The 24,042-nt window shown below is 38.2% G+C and overlaps 2 protein-coding genes across 3 annotated transcripts; both read right to left on the reverse strand.

Moving 5' to 3' along the window:
• Positions 1 to 84: 84 nt before the first annotated feature.
• Positions 85 to 11,462, reverse strand: ykt6 (YKT6 v-SNARE homolog). Of its 2 annotated transcripts, none has more exons than XM_083569391.1 (8): positions 11,115 to 11,462; positions 10,374 to 10,508; positions 9,638 to 9,720; positions 8,695 to 8,795; positions 7,703 to 7,807; positions 3,364 to 3,429; positions 2,863 to 2,964; positions 85 to 1,930 (listed from the first exon to the last, which is right to left on the reverse strand). In XM_083569391.1, the coding sequence occupies exons 2-8, from the start codon at positions 10,475 to 10,477 to the stop codon at positions 1,895 to 1,897; spliced, it is 597 nt and encodes a 198-aa protein (XP_083425517.1). In that variant the 5' UTR covers positions 10,478 to 10,508; positions 11,115 to 11,462; the 3' UTR covers positions 85 to 1,894. The 2 variants fall into 2 exon arrangements, with proteins under 2 accessions (XP_083425517.1, XP_083425518.1); XM_083569392.1 differs by lacking the exon at positions 11,115 to 11,462 and adding an exon at positions 10,720 to 10,869.
• Positions 11,463 to 12,575: 1,113 nt separating this feature from the next.
• Positions 12,576 to 23,565, reverse strand: aebp1a (AE binding protein 1a). The gene is made up of 18 exons (XM_083569304.1): positions 23,169 to 23,565; positions 21,436 to 21,726; positions 20,551 to 20,637; positions 20,342 to 20,401; positions 20,140 to 20,199; positions 19,790 to 19,867; positions 19,037 to 19,146; positions 18,161 to 18,300; positions 17,923 to 18,007; positions 17,642 to 17,786; positions 17,468 to 17,547; positions 17,179 to 17,302; positions 15,138 to 15,334; positions 14,875 to 15,048; positions 13,990 to 14,356; positions 13,753 to 13,892; positions 13,570 to 13,669; positions 12,576 to 13,358 (listed from the first exon to the last, which is right to left on the reverse strand). The coding sequence occupies exons 1-18, from the start codon at positions 23,425 to 23,427 to the stop codon at positions 12,796 to 12,798; spliced, it is 3,060 nt and encodes a 1,019-aa protein (XP_083425430.1). The 5' UTR covers positions 23,428 to 23,565; the 3' UTR covers positions 12,576 to 12,795.
• Between the last annotated feature and the right edge of the window lie 477 nt (positions 23,566 to 24,042).

Genomic DNA, 24,042 nt, shown 5'->3' on the forward strand with positions numbered 1-24,042 from the left:
TTTTGTTTGCTATTTTTATACCCGAGCAACAAGTCTTTATACTCGATCTTTTCTACTATAAAACACAATGACAGCAAAATGTAATCATTGTTAAACTTTCCATATTGGTTTCAGTTTTTAATTTCTTGACCATCTTTTACCACTGTCTTCTATAGAAATTATTTCCATATAAGACTAAGAATAAAATCTCACATCCTCACAGATTCAACAAGGTGATATTTCATTTTCACAAATTGAGGAACTTTCCTGCTTGATACATCTGCAGTGTTAATTGTACATTTATACAGTGAGCACATTAAGATGAGCATATGATTAAAAACTACAGTACAAAGCGGATTAACTGCATTAATCTGAAGAAGGAAAGTGTTACACCATATTTAACACCTAATAATACCCAACATGTTGCCTATAATTTCTCTTTAGTGTACATGTCAGGAGTACATTTTTGCCAAGTTTTATACACAACTACACAAAACATGGTGCCATTCAATCTTTATGACTGAATGAGCTGCAGGGATTTGGCAATTACCAAAAAAAAGGCACCTCAAACGGTCCTCCAGAGAAGCTTGTCTTTTTTTAGACAAAGAAACACACCTTATTTTATACAATGTTACCCTGACATTGCATAAGGAGAGACACACACACACAAGCCACACAGATTTGAGCAACAACTCTGCATAAAGTAAAACACCATCCGGTCACAAAAACTTTTCATGGCATGGAATCACAAAATGTTCATAAAATAAACCCAAACATTACAAGTGTCCTTAATGAGCATCAGCCACACTACACGCTGGATATTTGACAGTCTTAAACCCTTCTCTAATGTATATACACAAAGAGGAGTTTTAGAACTTTTAAAAGGTCCTAGACAATAAACATTTCAGGAGGCGATGAAGTACAAAACGCCTGAGATGGGGATGAAATATAAATAAAATTACTTCAGCTTGGGCCAAAAGTAAAGAAAGAAAAGAATCAAAACATTATAGAGATGGAGTATCTACTGTGATTCAAACCTTAACACTGATTGTAGAGAGACAAAGACTGTAGTATGGACAATTCACATTTTAGTTCTGCTCAAAAATAGGAGAACTAGAAACTTTATATCATCATGAAATGTAATTCAAGGGTAAGGGACTGATTTCAGAGACCACACATTAAGAAAGCAAAAAAAATAAATAAATCAAGACCTTTAACACAAGGGCTTATCTGGATAAAACTGGGAATGTGAAAATACTATTAAATATATATATTTTTAAATAATTGCTCAACTTACAATAAAAAAAAAAAATAGGTCAAAGTAAAAGCCAGTCTGAAGTAATGCACTGAAAATGAATTTATTTCACCATTTGGAAAGAATTGAATGTATACACACTATAAGACATTAGCATTGAAACCTGGTCATCACTTATGATCAATGCATTTTCCACTATTAAAAAGACAAGAAAATGTCAACCATTTTCCCCACACTAGAGCCCATCATTCAAATGTTCACTTTTAAGGCTAATTGAACGCAAAGCCACTTAAAGTAAGGCACAGTGGAGATTTTATGTCTTAACCTTCACTTTGCGCTGTGTACTTTCTAAACCCTGTGGATGCCAGGCCTTTAGTGGACTGTCTTAGACCATGGAAGAAAAAGCAAACCCTCTTACAGTGCAGTTTAATGTGGTGCAGTCTGGGAAATCAGTCCCTCTAACCCATCTGAGCAAGAAAAAAAATCAGAATAAAAAAGAAAGAAAAAAAAAAAGAAAGAACATCAGGTATTCTCTCTATCCTTGATCTCTAGAACTGCTGTGTCAGCTGTGTGTGAGCTCCAGGCTGAGAGAGAGACAGAGAAATAAGAGAGGACGAAAATGAGGAAAAGGTGGTCCAGAAGTGCCTGATCAGTCTTTCATCACATCACCTCACAGCAAGAGTTCTGCTTCCGAGCCTGACAGGGACACAATCCAGACATGTGCAAGGTTAGTGTATTATCTAAATAGAATATCCATGACAAAAGTCAATGACTTATAATTCATCACAATGTTAAGCACCAAGCTTAATGTTCATTATACCACAGCATCAGGGAGCAGGGACACCCTGATACAAAATGTGTCAAAAATAGCCACTGATATTATTAGAAACCAATCATATTGCGCTAGTTATATTACGTTAAGACAATTAGAACTGTATAACATGCATTATTGTCTGTATATTTTCCTATCTTTCATGCATCATATTTGTTTTGCAATTAAAATCAATGTATTAAAGTTGTTCACAGCTGTCATTCATTTATCAATTTGTAGTTTTATACATTTCCCTTTAACTATCAGCATACATTTAATTTAACATTTAATTTTACTGTCAGGTGGAAAATTATACATGAACATCAGCTTTAAGTTTAACAGAACTTTAATGTAATAATTATAATATTTTTAAAATGTAATATTTTATCTTTGTTGTTTTTACCAATGTTTTTAAACAAAATAAATGATTTGGTGATTCAAAATTAATTAGCGGACCACCTGCAGGACCACAGCAGACCCCCTAGGGGTTGCAGACCACTGGTTGAGGACCTTTGTTTTAGAATATACTACAACAGCGCGACTCAACGAAGGTTTCAGCTACAAGGTTCAGATTATAGAGACGCTTGTGGGCGCATGACTAATTAGGTCAGAAACAAACTCATCTTCCACAACATTAAATCTTATAAGAAACTGTTAAAGTGTAATGTGGTAGTCATTAATTAATTGAACACTGTGACATTGCAGAATCTCCAATTTCACCCCATGTGGATTATGTTTGTAGAACGGCAAAATCTGTTAGTTGTTATTCCTCACATGAACTATGGAGATAACACGAACGCTAGTTAGTTCTACTCACCGTTTTATAAAAGGCTTTTGATTGGTTTCCCAAGTGCTCCGATTTCTGTACCAAGTCATCCAGCTTTTCTCCTCTTTCCAGAAGTGACTCCATTGTGTTGTGCTGCAAAGGACAACAGAAAATCATTAGATAAGTGAAATTGTTTATAAGATAATGATGTAGGACTGCAAAAATGCTCGAGTGAACATGTAATCAATTACTGCAGTGGTGCTGTTGTCACCAATATGGCTTACATTTGATCAGACATTTTCTTTTTGCCAGCAGAGAGATAATCACAGAGGATGACACAAGGATGGTCTGTTATTTAAAATGAAAATGATTATCCGATAGTATCTACTCTACTGAAGAAGCAGGCCAGAGTTAGTGGGCATGGCTTGAAAACTAAACCACTTCAACAGGAACCAGCATTCAGATGCACATATTACAGCACTGATCTCACAATCGAATATTCAATACACTCTTTTAATAATTTATGATTCTCATGTGATGACATTTACTTACCAGAATAATTTTGGTTTCGTCCAGTTCAGCTTGCACTTTGCTCATGGCATCGGCTTCACGCGGATTCTGTGGAAAAATTAACAGATTTATGAACGATTGGTTCTTTTGTTTTTGAACTCTTGTAAAAAAAATAAAAAAATAAATAATAAAAATGGTTTTCTATCAAAAAAAAAAAAAAAAAAAAACCCAAGTCAGCAATTACCTAATTAATTTTATGTTCTGTCAGCGGAAAGTTTAGAAATAACAGTTTATTGGCCTCAATACATAGATTATTTAGCAAATGAATATGTGCCACATATTCGAGTAGGGTTTTAATCACAGTCTTCTTCTTTCGGCTTCTCCCATTAGGGGTCGCCACAGCGGATCATCGTCTCAAATTTCTCTTTCGTCATCCGCATATTTGATTTGGCACGTTTTACGCTGAATCGCCTTCTTAACAAAACCTCCCCATTTATCCGGGCTTGGGACCGGCACTAAGCGTGCACTGGCTTGTGGAACCCTAACGGCTGGGTTGTTTAAATCACAGTATGTTCATTAAATATAATCTGTACTGAGAAAGTCTGTGGAATGTGTTACATTAAAAAAGGGAATTTTATTAGATATTTTTACTTAAAACATGCTGTCAGTTTCCTTTGATATTTTTACCTAACACAACTTTAATGTGTTGTGTGTGTAAAATGTCTTCAGAGTCTTAGCAGGTAGATTTTTTTAAATTCGCAATTCACTTATAGGCAAACGCTTTGCCAGACACTGATGTCTGTCCAGTGTTTTTGGATCAGTCACTTAAATACAACCCCAATTCGAAAAAAGCTGAGCTGCTTAAAATGTAAAAAAAAAAGAAAAAAAAAGAATGCAATGATTAGAATCACTCATAAACCCATAGTTTATACACATTGGAATATACAAAACATAAATGTTTAAACTGAAGAAATGCACCATTTTAAAGAAATGTAACAAAGAATTTGAAGGCTGCAACGCATCTTAAAAACTTGGGACAGGGTCATGTTTACCACTGTGTAGCTCCTTATTTAACAATAGTCTGTATATGTCTGGGAGCTGAGATTTTGAGAGGAAAGTTGTCCCATTTGTTTTTGATAGAGGCTTCTAGCTGCTCAACAATCCTGGATCTTTTTTTCTTCTATTTTCTCATTTCGATGTTTTCAATTGGTGAAAGGCCTGGAGTGCAGGTAGGCCAGTTCAGCACCTGAACCCCTCTAGTACGAAGCCATGCTGCTGTAATACAGTGAGGAAAATAAGTATTTGAACACACTGCTATTTTGCAAGTTCTCCCACTTAGAAATCATGGATGGGTCTGAAATTGTCATCGTAGATGCATGTCCACTGTGAGAGACATAATCTAAAAAAAAAAAAAAATCCAGAAATCACAATATATGATTTTTAAACTATTTATTTGTATGATACAGCTGCAAATAAGTATTTGAACATCTGTCTATCAGCTAGAATTCTGACCCTCAAAGACCTGTTAGTCTGCCTTAAAAATGTCCACCTACACTACATTTATTATCCTAAATTAGATGCACATGTTTGAGGTCGTTAGCTGCATAAAGACACCTGTCCACCCCATACAATCACTAAGAATCCAACTACTAACATGGCCAAGACCAAAGAGCTGTCCAAAGACACTATAGACAAAATTGTACACCTCCACAAGGCTGGAAAGGGCTACGGGGAAAATGCCAAGCAGCTTGGTGAAAAAAGGTCCACTGTTGGAGCAATTATTAGAAAATGGAAGAAGCGAAACATGACTGTCAATCTCCCTCGGACTGGGGCTCCATGCAAGATCTCACCTCGTGGGGTCTCAATGATCCTAAGGAAGGTGAGAAATCAGCCCAGAACTTTACAGGAGGAGCTGGTCAATGACCTGAAAAGAGCTGGGACCACCGTTTCCAAGGTTACTGTTGGTAATACACTAAGACGTCATGGTTTGAAATCATGCATGGCACGGAAGGTTCCCCTGCTTAAACCAGCACATGTCCAGGCATGTCTTAAGTTTGCCAATGACCATTTGGATGATCCAGAGGAGTCATGGGAGAAAGTCATGTGGTCAGATGAGACCAAAATAGAACTTTTGGGTCATAATTCCACTAAACGTGTTTGGAGGAAGAAGAATGATGAGTACCATCCCAAGAACACCATCCCTACTGTGAAGCATGGGGGTGGTAGCATCATGCTTTGAGGGTGTTTTTCTGCACATGGGACAGGGCGACTGCACTGTATTAAGGAGAGAATGACCGGGGCCATGTATTGCGAGATTTTGGGGAACAACCTCCTTCCCTCAGTTAGAGCATTGAAGATGTGTCGAGGCTGGGTCTTCCAACATGACAATGACCCGAAGCACACAGCCAGGATAACCAAGGAGTGGTTCTGAAAGAAGCATATCAAGGTTCTGGCATGTCCTAGCCAGTCTCCAGACCTAAACCCAATAGAGAATCTTTGGAGGGAGCTTAAACTCCGTGTTTCTCAGCGACAGGCCAGAAACCTGAATGATCTAGAGAAGATCTGTGTGGAGGAGTGGGCCAAAATCCCTCCCTCAGTGTGTGCAAACCTGGTGAAAAACTACAGGAAACGTTTGACCTCTGTAATTGCAAACAAAGGCTACTGTACCAATATTAACATTGACTTTCTCAGGTGTTCAAATACTTATTTGAACACAGCTGTATCATACAAATAAATAGTTTTAAAATCATATATTGTGATTTCTGGATTTTTTTTTTTTTAGATTATGTCTCTCACAGTGGACATGCACCTACGATGACAATTTCAGACCCCTCCATGATTTCTAAGTGGGAGAACTTGCAAAATAGCAGGGTGTTCAAATACTTATTTTCCTCACTGTAGATGCAGATTAACTTTGTCTTGCTGACATGGGCCTTCCCTGAAAACGATGCTGTCTGAATGGGAGCATTTGATGCTCTAAAACCAGTATATACACATTTTAGTGTTGATGGTGCATTTCAAGAAGTGCCAGCTCCTCTTAAGTATAGACTCTAGAGGATGTGGCCTCCATGGTTTCCAAAAATTAACAATTGAATTTTAACTATAAATCCATCTGACCACAGAACAGTTTTTAACTTCGTCTCAGTCCATTTTAAATGAGCTTTGGCACAGAGAAGATAGTGGCATTTCTGGAGCATGTTCACATATGGCTTATTCTTTGCATAATAAGAGCTTTAACCTGCATTCTTGGATGAAACTAAGAACAGATTTCTTAAGGTGTTTCTAAGCCCATGCAGTGATTTTTATAAGGGAATTATGTCTGAATAATTTCTTGTATTTTAAAAAAAAAAATTTTATCGGCAATCGCAGCCAAAGATCACAGTCATCCAATGTTGGTCATGTGACTTTCCGGTGTGCAGCGCGGAGACCAGTATGCCGACCAGATGACGCTACCTGTTATATGGCGATATTTTAGCTTTAAGATCACTAATGCTGAGCAGAGAAAGGAACTGTGCAAGATTTGCTAAATTAAAGTTGCTACATCACGTGGAAATATGACAAATCTATAACAGATCTCACTGGTGCCACTTTGGAAGAAATTGACGACAGGCGATGGTCCAAAAGACAGCGCTTTCTTTTATTTTTCATTCACTTTTCCCCTCCTCTTTCCTTTCCTCATACTCACGCCAGGACACACACACATTAGCGGTTACGAACATCTTTCCTCAATGCCAACATGTAACCCGTGCACACTCGTGGATTGGCACGTCATTGGCTTCCGCTTTTCTACGCACATCCACATGCTGCGTAAACAGGGCTGTTTCTAGCCTTTTGGAACTCTGGGCAAGTTCCCTATTGTCACCCCCTCCCATGGCTCTGCCCTCCCACCACAAAGCGCCACTCACACACCATACAAATCATTAGTAATCTTCCAGTAAAGTACGGGTTTAACAGAATAATAATGATTGCAAAATTGCCCGAATTAAAGTATGTAAACATATACTGTATATTAAATACAGCAGCAGCAGAGCAGTCCCTGTTTGTTTGGACAAAATGTTCAAATATCTTATTTTGTAAAAATGTATGTTTTTATTTATTGTTTTATTTAATTCAGCTGTACCTTGGAGAAATTTTTTATTAATACATTAATAAAAAAAAGTTTTCATTTGGTAAAAAATTATTCATTTTAAAAACCTTTATAGTTTTACAAATACACATTTCAGCAATTTTTTGGAATTGGGGTTATAGGTGCTTTACAGGAGAATGCATGTATGTATGTATGTATGTAATTTCTACACAATACTATAATACTATACTAATAAATAGTATGTAATAAAATATATTGCAGTATAAATTTAAAGCAAACGAGTATGCATCTTACCTGATACTTTGCCAGGTAGCTGTCTAAAGCAGTGTACTGAACTGTAGCTGGCGAGCCTGAGGGCCAGTCTATGCTGTTCACTTGCCGGCTGAACTCTTCCAAAACCTTTAAAACAGAAGTGATGTGCTCATGGAGATTTGTGCTCATTCAGACACAAGGGCATTAGTAAGTTCAGGTACTAATGTAAGGTGGTGGAGGGTTGGGGTGCAATCAGCGTTCCATTTCATCCCAAGGGTGGTAAATAATGTTAAAGTCATAGCTGTATATCAGGACACATAAGATCTTATGCTCAAACCAAAATATGTAAACCATATCTACATGGATATTGCACAGTGGCGTTCCACTGCTGGAAGAGGTTTGTGCCTGGGACAATTGGATTCTAACGCATCCAAAAAGTTCCTATATAATTATTAACAGTTTGTGAAAGAACCATATATGGCTGGAAAAGTCAGGTAACACAATATTTTGTCCAGATTCTGTTAAACAACCTGAGCTCCTTTAGCACACTATATAAGATAAATCCTCACAGTAGTTTATTCTGCAGTGTTCTGAAAAGCAGTTTGAGAAGTCACTCACTACAAAAAGAAAAGTCTTTTTAACTTTGTACTGATTTGCAGTGATAAACCCAAACCATGGCAGCAAATAAATATATCCCATAAAACAGTCACTGTTCTTTCCCTTAAATTGAATTTCTATGAAGTACACAAAACACTGTAATTCCTGCAAGGTGACAGCATCCATGTTTGTTGTCTGTTTAAACAAACTGCAATGGGTATATTATAAAGGATTTATAATATACCCATTGCAGCTTGTTTAAACAGACAACAAACATGGATGCTTTCACCTAATTAAAAAAAAAAAGTCTTATGGAGACAGACTGCAAAAACCTTACACTACTGATTTAAACATTCTAGGATGTCAGGTATTTAATGTCTAGCATTCATCAAATACACTTCAAGAAAGTTAGGAAATTGCTAATCATATAAACCCACCTTATCGAGCAAAGTAAAGCACACTCTTGAGGGGTACTCATTATCTGCAATCACTACTCCGCTGAGACAGTCATTTCGGACGTACACATGACACAAGTATTCTGTGGAAAAGAAAAAAGTGAGAAAGACATTGTCTATGGGACACATCTGGAGGGTATTTTTGCGCATAAAAGTGAGCAAGTAAAGACAGCGGCCATTGGAAAAGAATAGACAATGGTGTAACTTAGGAGACCATGTACAAGAAATGTACTGTTATTACTCCAAATGTATTTATTCTATATACCAGCACGCCTTGATTGTGTTTTGAACCCCCGATGTCAGGACTTCTGTTACAGAAAATTATTTGGCACACTGCCATAAGTCTGCAGTAACACTCACTTCTCCAGATGGCCCACTATTACTGCAATAGCGTTAATCATTAATCATCATGTTAATGTTGAACACAATTTAATTAAGACAAACATGATTTAATCTGCTAGATATAATTGGTAGCTGGATTATTATTATTATTATTTTTTTTTTTTATAAATCTTGAACACTAAGGAATCAAACTGTACCATTTTGCTGTGCTTAATTCAATTGCACATCCTTTTCAAAACCATTCAGCTCTCAAAGATGCACATCAGATGCCAATCACATCAGCATGTCCTGAGTAGGAAAACATTGCCTTCAATCTAAATAGAAATCACTTCTGAATAAAGGAATCAATAAAATAAAAATCTCCATCAGGCAAATCAGAGAAACCAGCAGATTAAGCAATGGAAGCAGGTCAGAATCAGAGCTTGATGCACATCAGCTGGTCAGATTGTTCTTCTAATTACTGTGAACCTCTGTTGAGTCATTCAACATGTTTTCCAGCCACAGTAAAAGTAATCACTGGGTCAGAATGACAACATCTTTCTGCACAAATATCAATGTTGTGCTTCAGCAAACCTTCACTTACCTTGTTCTTTGACGGACGCACGGCTTCCTAATGAGGAGCGCTCGACTATCAGGCTGCTGGTGAATGTCATGAATTCTTGTACACTGAAAGACAGGATTTAGGCAGACAATTCAAGATAAGTATTTACATTGATCAGAACCACAGGTGGTCCGATAACGTGATAAATTTCTTCCACCTAATTATAATAACTTGAGCCAAACGGTGTTAAGAGTTGAAACAGTGCTGTATAAACAAAGAACGGGACTCCAAATTTAATTACTAATACATTATTAACTCATTTTATTGGAACAGAAGTCAGTCTTCCTTTTTAACTATTATTCTTATGTGTCACAAATCAAAACAACTTTCACTTCTTTACTTCTCATAGTCCCAGCGGTTCTGTGCACCAGGCCTTTTATAGTTATGTGTCCCTCACCATGACCACATGCAAATGAGCTGTGTCTGGAATGCACTATGGTTAAAAAATATATGATAAATATGTTAAGGATGCTGCATTATTGTCAATGTAGCTTATGAACATAACCATATAATTCTTTCAAATGTTCAGTCTAAACAAAGTAAATTAGTTTGTATTAAAATGGAGTAAATGCAGTATTCATGGTATTTTGAGTATCAGGACCTGCATGTGTACATAGTGCAAGTCTCCTATGTGTGTGGTGTATCCAGTCTGCAAAGTCATCAAAGGGGAAAATGAACTCGTAATGCCTGATGGGCAAAGAGGAGGTCATGTAGTTACCTGGATCTCTGAAAAAAACTAAATGAAGACAAATCATAGGCTGCTTTGAGAAGATTGGCCTTGTTTGATCCTTTGTACACCACACACAAACTGTAGAGCTTCATGGTTCTTATTTGGGTTGGGTTATCAGCAGACCTGGAAAACACACACACATAATAATCACCTTGACAACCAGAAACTCTTTCGTATCATGTGCCATTCAACTGAAACTGAGTAATGATTAGATTTACACTACAGCCATCATCGTATTAAATAATTTTATTATACATAATTATATCAGTGACAGTGTTATAGGTTTACATACTTTCAAACCTAAAAAAAACACTTCACTTTCTGTGCCACTCACTTCACGCAAGATCTTCAGCTCGTTTTCTCACGAAAAGATTAGCGCATAACTAGCATTAGTAGCATACCGGGTGTGTTATATGTTTCTACCCGTATTCTGACAAAGTCCAACATTTGGGTAGGCTCCCTTTATCCCGCCTCTTTCGCTCTGATTGGCTAACAGATCGCAGTCAGGCTCCCAATTGGACACTGTCAATACTAATTTTAGCCAATTAGGTCTCAGAAGGCGGGGTTTGTCTTAATACTGGTAGACGTGTCACTTAAATATTTCACAGCGTTAGCAAGCTAGCAAAAGAAAAAAGTAACCCGAGGTAAAAGGATTCATTATTTCAATTTAAAGAGATATAGACCAGGCTTTAGAAGCACTGTGTTTGCGGTGACATTTTCAAATCTTACCTGTAAGGTTTGTTCTGGGAAAAATGAACGCTAGCAAGAAGAGGCTAATTCCACCCAGACTCCAAGAACTTAGAAAGCGACTAGCTCCAGAGGCTAGCCGGGTTGCTAAGTTTCTTAATCCTGGCTTTTAAAACATTACAACGACTGCTTTACTAAAAAGTCAGAATCATTATTTTAATTAAACTAAAACACGAAATTAATCGATTATTCGAGCGTCACAGAAGCGCTACAGATAATAGCCGTGTAATCAGCAGGGTCTCGTTACTGAAACTTGGCCTCTAACTGGCTGACAGTCTGCGCTCAGGAAGAAGGCTGTGATATAAACAGCTTCATAGTTCCTATATTGGTGCACTACGAAGGAAACATAAACTCAAGAGCGTCACACCCTATGTAGTGCACTAGATATGAAATTAGAAGTCATTTGAGGGACCAGCGACTGGAAAAAAGTACGACAGCACTGAGAGGATTACAGTGTAAATGTAATGCCATTTAATCTAAATATCTCCAGAGCAGACGTTTACAAACTTTTTTATTATTAGAAACAAATATAACTTAGATATTAGGCTTGTAAATTAAATGTGTCCAAAAACCTGTTTATTAAAGCCATGGACTTGATGATGGTGATGATGATGATGATGGCCATTATCCCAAAACTTTCCATTACAGAACACCTCCAAGCTTACATAATTTATTTATTATTTTTTTGTTTATTTGTATTTAAGTTTATGGTTTGGATTAAATCTGTTCACTTCAAATGATTGGTTAAATAAGATTTTATCTATGTTTAACTTAATTACCAATACATTTAATAATGTTGAGTTGTGATTTCCACAACTTTAAATGAATAAATATGAATATAAAATATACATGTCAAACTCAAGGCCCCTGGGCCACTTCTGGCTTTTGGAACCATTATATCCAGCCCAAGGGTAATATATTTCTATTATAACTGGCAAAGTTTGACACTTTGGGCACTGTACAGTTTCTACAGACCATTCCTGAAATATCTTCCGTCTCTGCCAATCTCTGCTTGAACGAGCCGCATGTTTGGAAGTACATATTATTATGAGGAACTTTTCACTGTTTCTCTTAAAATGAGAAAAAGTACACACACAAGTCGTCTCACTGAGTCACAAATTCACTCTATCCTATGAGTTGCCCCAGCACAGAACCATTAATGACCTGACAGCCATTAATCAATCCCAAGCATCTTGCTCAGGTCAATGTGCATAAGAGCAGAATGTACTGTTTTATTTTCATACTTTGTATTCTGTATGCTGCCTGTCTTGTTGTTGATTAAACGTGGACAGAGTTCGGCCCTCTACTTAGACCCAGTATTTCATTTTGGTCCCATCTATGATTGAATTTCACACCAATGTTGTAGATGAATTAAGCAGCCCAGTAATGCATTACAATAATCTTCTATTTTCTTTATTTATTGAATAACACTGTAGACCATAATGTAATCCAGGCATTTTTATTATAAAAACATGTGACAATATAAAAAAAAAGTGCACTTCTGTAAGTTGAACACAAGGTAGACTTAGATTTATATAGGATTTGTTAAATCTGATAAGAACAATATCCAAAAAATGTTGACGCTCTCTGTTCCACAGAGTGAATGTCCATAGAAAATAAAGGTATAAGCTGCAGTACTGCTGAGGTGGGATCTATCATGTGCTCAATAATCATCTATTTTATACTCAAAGGTGTAGTCTCGTGTTGGTTCCGTCTCCGGGAGCTCGAACTCCAAAGTATCTGCGGTGTCTGTGTTGTCTGTTACAAACCACGAGTCGAACCATGAGTCAGTGGTCTCCGTCATCAGCTCTGTGGTGCTGGTGGGAAATGGAGTGGTTGTTGTGGTGGTGGTGGTTGTTGTGGTGGAGGTCGGCAATACAGTAGTGGTCATCTTGCCTCTCATACGCAGCCTGCGCAGACGCAACATACGCAGACGTCGTAGACGCTCACTGCCTCCCCCAACAGGCAGGTTAGTTTTATTTGGATCAGCATTGCTTGTGCTTCCAGTCTGGGTCCTTGTGACCACACGGACTGGTTTGTTCTTACTCTGAGACATGATCTCTCTAATTCGGGCCCAGTTAGACTTGGTTAACGCAAAGCTGCATCGTGACGCGCCTGCCTCGTAGCCTACCATGCACAAGCGAGTCTGCGATGTGTAACCTTCAGCTCTTGCAGTCACACGATACTCGCCTGGGTTCAGAAGGCGCCAGTAATCACCAGTGGAAGCTTGATTGAGGAAAAACACAAAATATAAAAAAATATAAAACTTCCAATCCCAATCCAAGAGCATACCCATACTGCCTGTGTTTTTATTTAGTTTTCTGTGCTTGAGAAAGAAATATTACAGAATGTGCCAAAATGATACTCCAGGACAAAGAATAGGAACTACTCAAATACTCAATGTAGAAATAGGACATTCATATATAGCATGTGTTACCTGTTTTGACGTCATGTTTAATGCCCTCCACTGATATTGTAGCATTTGCAATAGCATTCCCATCAGTGTCCTTTACTACACCTTTGATGCCACGGTGAACCTAGTTGACGAGATGACACGACAGCTCATATATGCTTTCAAGGCTTCTTAACTGCGACACATCTCCCTGCGAAAAGTTCTTACCTGCTCGATGAAAGCAAGCAAAGCTTCGCGGTTTCTCTCCCACTCCAAAGGCAGCTCACTTTCATGCGGAAACTTGTCGCATCCCAGGAAGATGGATATTTCAAAGCAGTTCGTGTGAAGGTAACTGAAATCATTCATGCCTATGGGAGTTCAGATTAAATAATGTGCAATCTAAAGCAGGATATATCAGAATATGAACAGAAAAGTCATGAGTACAGCATATTATTTCTCACTCACTGCCTACAACAGGTTTCCAGCTTGCCCGATTAATGATGCCCTGGCCACCAGTGATATCATCACTGTGGCATAAGCTGTGCTGAGTCTCTGTCATAGTGAGGTGGCTGTGGGCGTAGGTCATGGCCAGCCAGCGGAACATGTTCTCGTCTGGTGTCTCGCGTAGAGCACCTTCGTTTTGCCTCTGTATCCGGGCCCATGTCTCTGCGTTCATGTTGTAGTTCGGATGTCCACCTGTGCCAGTGACCCGGGGTGGATGCTGCATGTCAAATGGGTATGTCACAAGATTCTCACCTCCCTGCAGGTTTGCTCCCAGGACAAAGGGTGTTCGTTGCATCCAGGAGATGATGGCTTTTGTTTCCGTAGCCACCTGCAAACATATTGTGATGTGGTGATGGATCCCGTGTAATGCTTCCAACGATAACCATTATTTACAGGAATGTATATCCTGACAATCGTCATAATCTAAGACTAATAATAAAGAGACAGAAACAAGCGGCATAATTTAACAAATAAAAATGCATAAACACTGATATGATGAAAATGATTTATGGAAGGAGTCATCAGCTGCTTAAATGATCACAGATGTTTTACAACATGAAATAACAACATTAAATCATAATGCACTGATGTACAAAATAGGACGTGTTGTTCCTGGAATATTTTGAACCGGTCGCATTTAAAGCTACTCTGTTTTTATAACTGTAAAATGTAGTAATGTAATTATTACAAATAATGAATGATATGAATACAATAATTGTATAATACATACAGTAATCGTTACATTACTGCAGTAAATTATTGTACTGGTAAACTGTCAAACTAAAAATAAAGCCTAAGCCTGAGAAACCTCACATTATAATTATGAAATGCTTTGTTTTTGTTTACCGAGCCATTCAGGAAGTTGTCGGGTACGGGGATATGGTGGTTTGGTATAATTCGAGGAACCCAGCCCCTGTCTTCTGCACTCCACAAGATGCTATTAAGGTCAGGAAAGTTCTGGAAAATGTCGTAACCTTCCTGAGTCCAGTGCCCCAGCGCCCAGTTTCCCATTTCTGAGCCCTGATGCAAAATGATGATTGTTGAAACAAATGATTATTAAGATTGTTAACAGTAATAGTGTGAGTTAATCAAGTGGAAACCTGCTATACCATTTCATAAGCCAGTTCGTAAGCATCTGGGTTGAGTGAGGGCACTATATGGATGCGCACGCCCTCCACCAGGCGTCGCACTCGAGGGTTGTCATCATTGTACTCTTTGCAGAGGAACTGCATGAGCAGTAGAAGGAGCTCTCTGCCTAGAACTTCGTTCCCATGCAGACCTGCAGTGTAGCGAAATTCTGGCTCGCCTGAAACATAATACAGGACAATCGTTTAACATGCTTCCTAGTTTGTAATGGGTTGTTGTGTGTGTCTCTTCCTCTTTAGCAAATACATTGCCTGCCAAATGTTTGGAAACACCTAGTCTTTTGTCATTTTTGAGACACATGCATGTTCCTTTGGTTTATATGCAACAAACTATTTAATGATTTGATATACTGTACAAAATGTTTTCAGCTTTACACTCTCTCGGCATCCAGACAGTTCCTTTCTTCAAACGTTTAGCTGATTCTTTGCCGTGCCTCCTGTAATATTTGCCAAATGTGTCCTACGCTAGTTGGATACATATTTCTGGCCTTCCATTTCACTTCATCCCAGAGCAGTTCAATAAGATTTATGTCATTGTCTTCTTGTATAGTGAAGTTGGTTCCAATTAGCAATAGTAAAGACAGAATTGCGTGGTGTTGAAGTATGGAATGGTAGTAATGTTGGTTCAGTATTCCGTTCACCCAGAATAAATCTGAAACCTTTCCTGCTCCGAAACAACCCCAAACTGTTAAATGTTGACCTCCATGTTTGTGGATGTGAGGCAGTCATGTAACATCTTTTCTACTGTTCTCCGTTTTACATACGCTTTTCTTTTAGAAGCAAAAATGTCAAATTTGAACTTATCAGTCCACAGAACATTCTTCCAGTCACTCACTGTCCAATTGTTGTGTGCTTTTGTCTTGAAAAAACAAGCATTTAAGCAAAAGGATCATGCGTGTGTCTCTAAAACAATAAAACAATAGGGGTTTTTAAACTTGACAGGCACAGTATGGTGTGTATTTATGAAATAGTGTGTGTATTAATAAATGTAGTGTATTTATATATTAAACTTTCTTTTCGGCTTCTCCCGTTAGGGGTCGCCACAGCGGATCCTCCGCACGTTTGATTTGGCACATGTTTTACGCTGGATGCCCTTCCTAACGCAACCCTCCCCAATTTATCCGGGCTTGGGACCGGCACTAAGAGTGGCTGGGGATGGTTTCCTGACCGGGAATCGAACCCGGGTCGCAGCCGTGGGAGCGCTGCATCTTAACCACTAGACCACCAGGGGACCAGTGTATTTATATATTAAAGATGACAAATGAAAGGCAATGGAAAATGTTACCAATTATTAAATCACCTTTATTCCACGGTGAAATGGTACCTAAAAGGATTACTCTGTCCCCACCTACAGGGCCTCACTGAATGATTTCATGAGTTAAAAATGATATAAATTATGTTATGGCCTTCGTGTTTATTAAAATCGCCAAACAGCTCACACCTATGAGAAATTTTATAATGTTCACTATTTTTACTAAAACACCAATTAGGGGAATAATTTTTGTAAGAACTGTGTTCATTGCTCCAGTACAGTTCTAGAGACAGTATATATGTCAACGTGAACTGAAGCTGTTATAGCACCTCATAGTGCACCAAAATACATTCATTCATCCTTCATTCATTCATTTTCTCCCGCTTATCCGTAATTCGGGTCGCGGGGGCAGCAGTCTAAGCAGGCCCCCACCTTCGACTGCTGCCTAATCCTCACAGCACCGTCCCTTACGGTCCCTCCTGCAGGTGGTGAGCCCACGGGAAGGCGGCCCCACGTCACGGACCTCGATATTTCCCTCGTAAGGGACCCCCGGAGCATAGAGGGTTAAGGGCCTTGCTCAAGGGCCCAAGAGTGGCAGCTTGGCGATACCAGGGCTTGAACCCCAGACCTTCTGATCGGCAACCCAGCGCCTTAACCGCTGGAGCCACCACTCCCCCCCCCAAAATACATTATTTCTTTTTTTTTTTTCCTTCAATTTGTCACCCATCTGTGTATAGACTGAATGTTTTGGACCTATCTCATGCTCTCCTGGGTTGTCCGAGATCTCCATTGCATACATCTTTAGCCCTTGAAAGCTCTTGCCAATGTTGTAGATTTTAGTGATTTTAGGGCACTCTTCATTTATCACTTTCATCATCTGCACAAAAACAGAGAGAGAACAATAGAAAGTTGGATGGCAGTGAAGAGGTAAAGATCAACAAGAGGCAAAGCAGAAGACTGCACATGTTCAAACAGGAGGTCTGCCCTTTAACTTTAACATGCTGGTACTTTGCATTATGAAAATGGGGCTCGTTGGCCTCACCTGCCTCATCTCCTTGTAGTTGTGATGTCTGTAATCCAAGTCATCAGTGGGAGTGACATCATTCTCTGTTGGGTAACTATCTATTCAAAACAAGTTTGTTTATGCGAAAGGTCCTTAAAAGCAGAATAAACAAAACAACAAAAAGCTTTTTTATTCTCTAGTTTTAAAGCTTACTTGGCAGGGGGCAGGCAAGCACCTCCAGCCTCATGCACAGACTGCCATTCCAGCTCTGGGGCAGGATTCGAATGTATCGTGCAACCACAGACTGTGAGAACTGTGTCTTCACTGGAGTGTCTTTGTCAACATTGCCGTAGAAAAGCTAGAGCATCAAATTCATAATGACTGAATAAAGCCTGCCTTATGTATTACACCCATGAATACAATCCGTTAATTAGTTAGTATATAATGTGCAGTAATATTCATTGTTGTAAAAAATAATAAAAAGATCTGAATACCCATTCAGCATAGCCATCATGAAGCACTGTCCATTCACGAGAGTCATTACTGAAGGCCACAAAATATGATGAAACAAAGTCGTCACTGCAAGGACAAATTTTGTTTGCTTAGAAACCTGGGTTGTACATATCTAAACCAAATAAGATGAATTAAAATGGCTCAAATATTCTAACACAAGTCCTTTTGAATGAGGACAAATGTACAAAGACTTTAAAAGATCAGTGTTTATTTACTTACTGTGTATCGGAGTCCCTGCCCTGAGTTATGATCCCGGTATACTCCACCTCTCGCCTGCAATCCAGCTGAAACCAGTGTTCTTTTTCTTCAGTGTCTGCACACCAGGCCCCTCCGTAAACATCTTCCTCATTATTTGAGGCCTGGAACAACAAACCAAAGTAGATCAAACGTTAAATTTTGTTAAACCTGCTAAACATCTGAAACACATAAAGTAATTTTTTGTATTAGCATAAGCACATATTTAAATAAAATAAAAAAAGTACAGTCAAATAATAATAAAATTGTGATTAAAAGTATTGGCCCTTAAAAAAGGCAAATCTGTACATTGTTCATTGTTCTGTGGTTTCTGATGTCTAATATAAAATATAACACTATATTATTGATGTATAATTATCCTTTCAGCACAGCTACTAGTATAAAATAATCCAGGAAATATAAAACATGGTGGGGCATGCTGTTATAGACAATAATCAATAATAAAATAGATTGTGGAATCCCATATAAGAGCACAGTGTTTTATTCCTTAGTTATAAGTTATAAGCAAATGTACAACCAATGCAATTGTTTACTTATTAATTTATATCTACATGTTAGTCCCTAATTAGCTGCAGCTCTAAACAGTTGTTAATTCACCTTCACTTGAAGATAATAAGAATATTTAATAAACCACATCCCATACCCTTGGAATTTTCTACTTGAGATTTAAATGAATATAAACCTTGTAGTTGTTATGACTGTCTGTACTGGTGTTATAGAAAAATCACTGTGGTATTTGGAGACAATGGTTGACTTATAGTTTGTCTAAAAAAGATCAAGGCAATTATAAAGGGGGAGCAATACTTTTATCAGAGCAAACTACAGTATTGCCATCAGCACCTGCATATTCAAACGGCCCCTCTGGGCTGCAAATCCAAGATTGGATGTAGAGGATGACGAAATTTGGTCATCATCCACACGATGGGACTCCATGCCCAATGGAGGACAATCTGCAATGAGACAAATCTCTTTTCAGTAAAACCTTTTTTACTGCATTATCCATAACAGACCAAAAACCTGTTTTTAATAAGTGTGCCTTTTTTTTTTTAACAAAGCAAAAAAACCCAAAAAAAACCCAAGAAGTATTAAATGTGTGCACGGTGGTTACGTTATGTGTTGTCCTGCAATTATTTTTTGTCTTGTGCCTGAATGAGCAACAGAGCCCTGACTAAAACCCAACTACACATCTAAGGCATACTTTTTGCTCTTGGTCATAAAAGCCCTGTCACTGTATTGTGCAGGATGAGAATGAGTGATGACTCTGACTAACTGATTCCACCCCAGAATGAGAGAGGCCTTTTGGGAAGAGAAACTCATTTGAACTAAGAACAGGATGGAGTGCGAGCCAACAGAAACGATGGCTCATTCTTTTAAACACCCAACACTGGGACTCACTCAGGGACTGCAGGCCTTGCTCCAGCTGGACATGAAACAGACTGCGGGGGAAGTAAACTAATAGCATTTAAAAATAAAAGCAAATTTAACTAGTAAATTTGTAGACATAAATTCTGCATTTCATGCACTCTTGGTTTATTGGTGGCACTGTTCAAACTGTACATATTACATAACCAGTGTGTTTTTGCAAAGACTTACTTTTGGGTTCGACATAAACAGGAGTTTGCTTTCTTCTCTCTTCTTCCTCCTCCTCCCATTTTTTCCTGAGTTTTTCAGCTGTTTTAGGAGAAAAATTGGGAGTTTAGTATTTAAAGTAAGTTTAAAGTATATTAGTTCTAAAATAAAATAAAAAACAAAGAGGCGATAGTTAAAGTCTGAGGTTAAATAAGTACTTGCAGTGTTTAAGTAACATGCACTTGGTACAAAAAAAACCCACCCTTTATCCCAGAGAACATTGCTCATTTCTTACATCACACCACACAGACCACCATGAAGAAAAAATGAGGTCTGAATGTTATTGCAAAAGAGATACAGAAAAATATTTATACCCTTCTCCTCCTTCTCTTTCCGCTGTTTCTCCATCTCCTCCTCCAGCTTCTTTGCTGCCACTGATTACAGAGATGAAGAGAGAGAGAGAGACAGAGAGAAAGCAAAACGGAACCAAACATATTACATACAATTATGCTTTTACTCTTTAAATGCAATATTTTATTCACACAATAAAAAGTAAAGTAAATGGTGTCAACATACAGTCAGAATAATCGAACTCTTCATACCAGGGGGGTACAAATGGTGTGGCTGTAGTTTCCTCTAAACACACACACACACACACACACACACACACACACACACACACACACACACACACACACACACACACACACACACACACAAAATGACAAAAATTACATACAGTTTTTAAAATACACATATTGTCTAATCACATACATTAAAAATACCTGGAATGGGTAAATAGATGCTGGGGTCCTCTGTGATGGGGTTGGTCTCATTGATTTTAGGCAGGAGATCCAACTCTGTAACTTCATCTATAAGAAAAATATATGAAGATTTAACAAAAGGTTGTAGTGTGTTCCAGGTCCTCATTTACTTAATCCTGCTTTACACACACACACACACACACACACACACACACACACACACACACACACACACACACACACACACACACACACACACACATGTATACATGTATATAACATATAGAACAAGAACATCAATATGTCAAAGTGTTAGACTTACATACATGTCTTTTGTGGAACATTTGAATTTTGTTTCAAATTCAAACTTCACAAAACAGCAAAAGATTTTAAATAAATGCTTAAATGCAACCATGTTTAAGGTCTGAAATTAATGGGTAGAAGCATATTTTAGACATTTGTGCAAGTTCATCATCAACAAAAATACACTAAATGGTATGAAGAAGCAAGTCTGGGATGGATTTCTTTTGAGCCCAGACTGTAGATTCATGCACCTTATAAGTGACTGTTAATTAGAATAAATTGCCCAGTAACTTTGATCTCTATTTGGACCAGTCTTTTTCAGTCCACTTTGCTGACACATCTGTAACCCATCATCAGTGAATGAGAAGGTGTGGGTGTAATGAAAATGAACAAGATGGATATTTACTCAACTGTTTTTGCCCCCATGCAGACTACGCACACAGAAGCCAATTAAAGTACAATTTACACAATGTAAGTTTGAATGAAAGGGTTAGAACTTTTCTGTTTATGGTATTGGGAATTAGAAGAAAACACAGCATAAAGCCAGTAACATATAAAATCTGCACAATTCTGCCTTATGTAACAGACTTGGCAAATACCTACATTTGTCCAATCCAAGCTCGGTGTGAAATTTTTCCTCCTCCTCTTCCTTTGACAGCTTTTCTTCATACTTTGGGGTGGCCTTGACGACTTTGGGTTTCTTGGTTGGTTTGGGAGGTTTGGGTTTCTTGGTTGGTTTTGGTGGTTTGGGCTTTTTGGTTGGTTTTGGTGGTTTGGGCTTTTTAGTTGGTTTAGGCTTCTTTGTGGGTTTCGGAGGCTTGGGAGCCTTGGTGGGCTTGGGGGCTTTTGGTTTCTTTGCTTTGGCTTCCTTCTCTGCTGCTTTCTTTGCCTTATCTTATGCAGAAGAAAAGGAAATAACACTACAGTAAAAACTGTATCACCAAATCAATAAAGAAATTAAGCACAACCTAGCTTGCACAGAAAAGCCTATTATTAAAGGTCTGTTGAAAGTTATACAAATGATATAGAAGCTCTATATTCTTGACATTCAACCAAGTAAGAGAAGTTAACCAGATACCATATATACTTTTCATGTAGTCTTATGCAAAAAAAGTAGTTTAGACATTGTATATAGATAACACTTCTTTACTTGTTAGCTGCTCATAGTTGCAGTGCAGAACTAAGGACTTAAGGAAAAACTGTACACCTGCTCATTCACACAGCTATTTGATCTGCAGCAGAGCAATTTCATAAACTCATGCAGATACAGGTCAAATAGCTTCAGTTAATGTTGGCACAAACACAAAACATCAACATGGGGGAAAAGTGTAATTACTGTGATTTTAATCTTGGCATGATTGCTTGTGACAAGTGAGCTGGTTTAAATATTTCAGAAACTGTTGTGGAAACACAGAGTTAACAAAAGCTTTCAATTGAGAATGGCTGTGCTGGTTTAAGCAGACAGGAAGGCTACTGTAACTCAACTAACCACTCTTTACAATAAAGGCAAAATGTAAAGTAACCTCAGAATGCAAAACACATTGACCCTTGAGGCTACAACAGTTCAGGACCACATTGGTTTCCACTCCTGTCAGCCAAAAACAGGAATCTGAAGCTAGAGTGGGTACAGACTCAGCAAACATTTTTCCAGTCTTCAACTGTCCAGTTTAAACTGCCCAGGGTACAGTTGTTCCTGTCTTACTGCCATCAAAACACAATGGTGTTGAATGAAATCCAGGCCACAAATATAAATCTTATGGTTGTTTCCAAATAAACAAGTAAAAAAAATTCCTATTTTCTGATATTGCTGACCCATCACAATCTACTATGCATTTTTGTGTACTTTATTTTGTCTTTCTCATCCTAAAGAATTTGCAGTTAAGGATTTTAAGACAGATAGCTGTAACCCTAATCCAAACAAAACTTTAGGCATGTTACTTTTCCTGACATCACCCTTTTTTTTTTTAAAGCAAAATAGAGTTTAGGGGGCGTGCTTGGAGGGGGGGCATTACGGCTATGTTTTACTTGGCCTTGCTGCCATCTGTGATTGCCATCTTCTCCCTTACTTATGCCTGTAATCTCTTTTCCATTCACTTCTCTCACAGCAGTGTGTTTCTGGAAAATACAGTATATATTGTTTTAGTCGACTGAATGATTTTAGTTTGTTGACTACCTTGCATAAAAGGAAGAAAATTCATGCCAGATCTGTCAATGTGACAAAAAACAGTGAAAGTGATCTCAAGTTAATTGAATTATGGTTTGACAAAGAACTTCCCTTATAACCTTAAACATATGCACATGCTTTACCACTGTATAGTCTTCTTGATATAATTTACCTGCTAGGAGCTCTTCGGGTGACTTTTTACTGCTCGGCTTCTCATTTTTCCCCTCCACATCTGCACTTGGCTCGTCCAACTGAGTGTCTTCTAACTGTAATTCTTTTCTCTGCTCATTATCAGCAGCTGATTGCGTTCTGAGACCTTTGGTGGGCTTTCCAGGCCTGATGATGGCGGATGCTTCCACGTCGTGAAAGCATGATAAAGTCAAGCAGAGCGCAAACAAGGTAAGACTGAGCATAACCTTCGACCTTTGCATCTTCTTTCAAGATTCGCCTTGTGCAGTGGAATGGAGAATAAAGGATGGTGGAGATTCCGATTTGCTGTCACAGAAGAATGTTGCCAAGGCACCAAAGTGAAAAGCGTTTTATTTTGCTATAAAACAAGCAGGGTGCTGTTTAAAAACGGCCTTCCTACTTTAAAGACAACACACTAATCTGAACCAGAGGAAGAATCAACGAGGCCGACAGTGAAATAAGATGTAGAGTTTGCTTGCTTTCTGGTCCTGAACAATTCCTCCAGCCGAATTCCTCCGACAGCCCCCTCTGAGTGAGTGGTGGGAAGTCTTAAGGAAAAAAGGATCGCTGTCTGAGGAGGGCTTGAAGAAGGGGGAGGGTGTATGGTTTGAAAAAAAAACTACAAATAATTTTTAAAGGCTTGTACTACATGGATTTCATAAAATATTGATTACAGTTCTTAAACTGTTGTTTCAACTTGAATGATGTGCATTCATTTTCTTAGCTAAGCCATCTCTAGTGTGTGAGAAAATAAGAAATTGTTTGTTTTTATTAAATAAGAATTTGTCATTTGTTTCCATGTTGGGTATATTTTTTTCCACTATCCTCCCCCACTGACTATAGTGTCTTAAATTCCA

The sequence above is a fragment of the Silurus aristotelis genome, assembly GCF_946808225.1.
Source record: "Silurus aristotelis genome assembly, chromosome: 18".
Taxonomy (NCBI): domain Eukaryota; kingdom Metazoa; phylum Chordata; class Actinopteri; order Siluriformes; family Siluridae; genus Silurus; species Silurus aristotelis.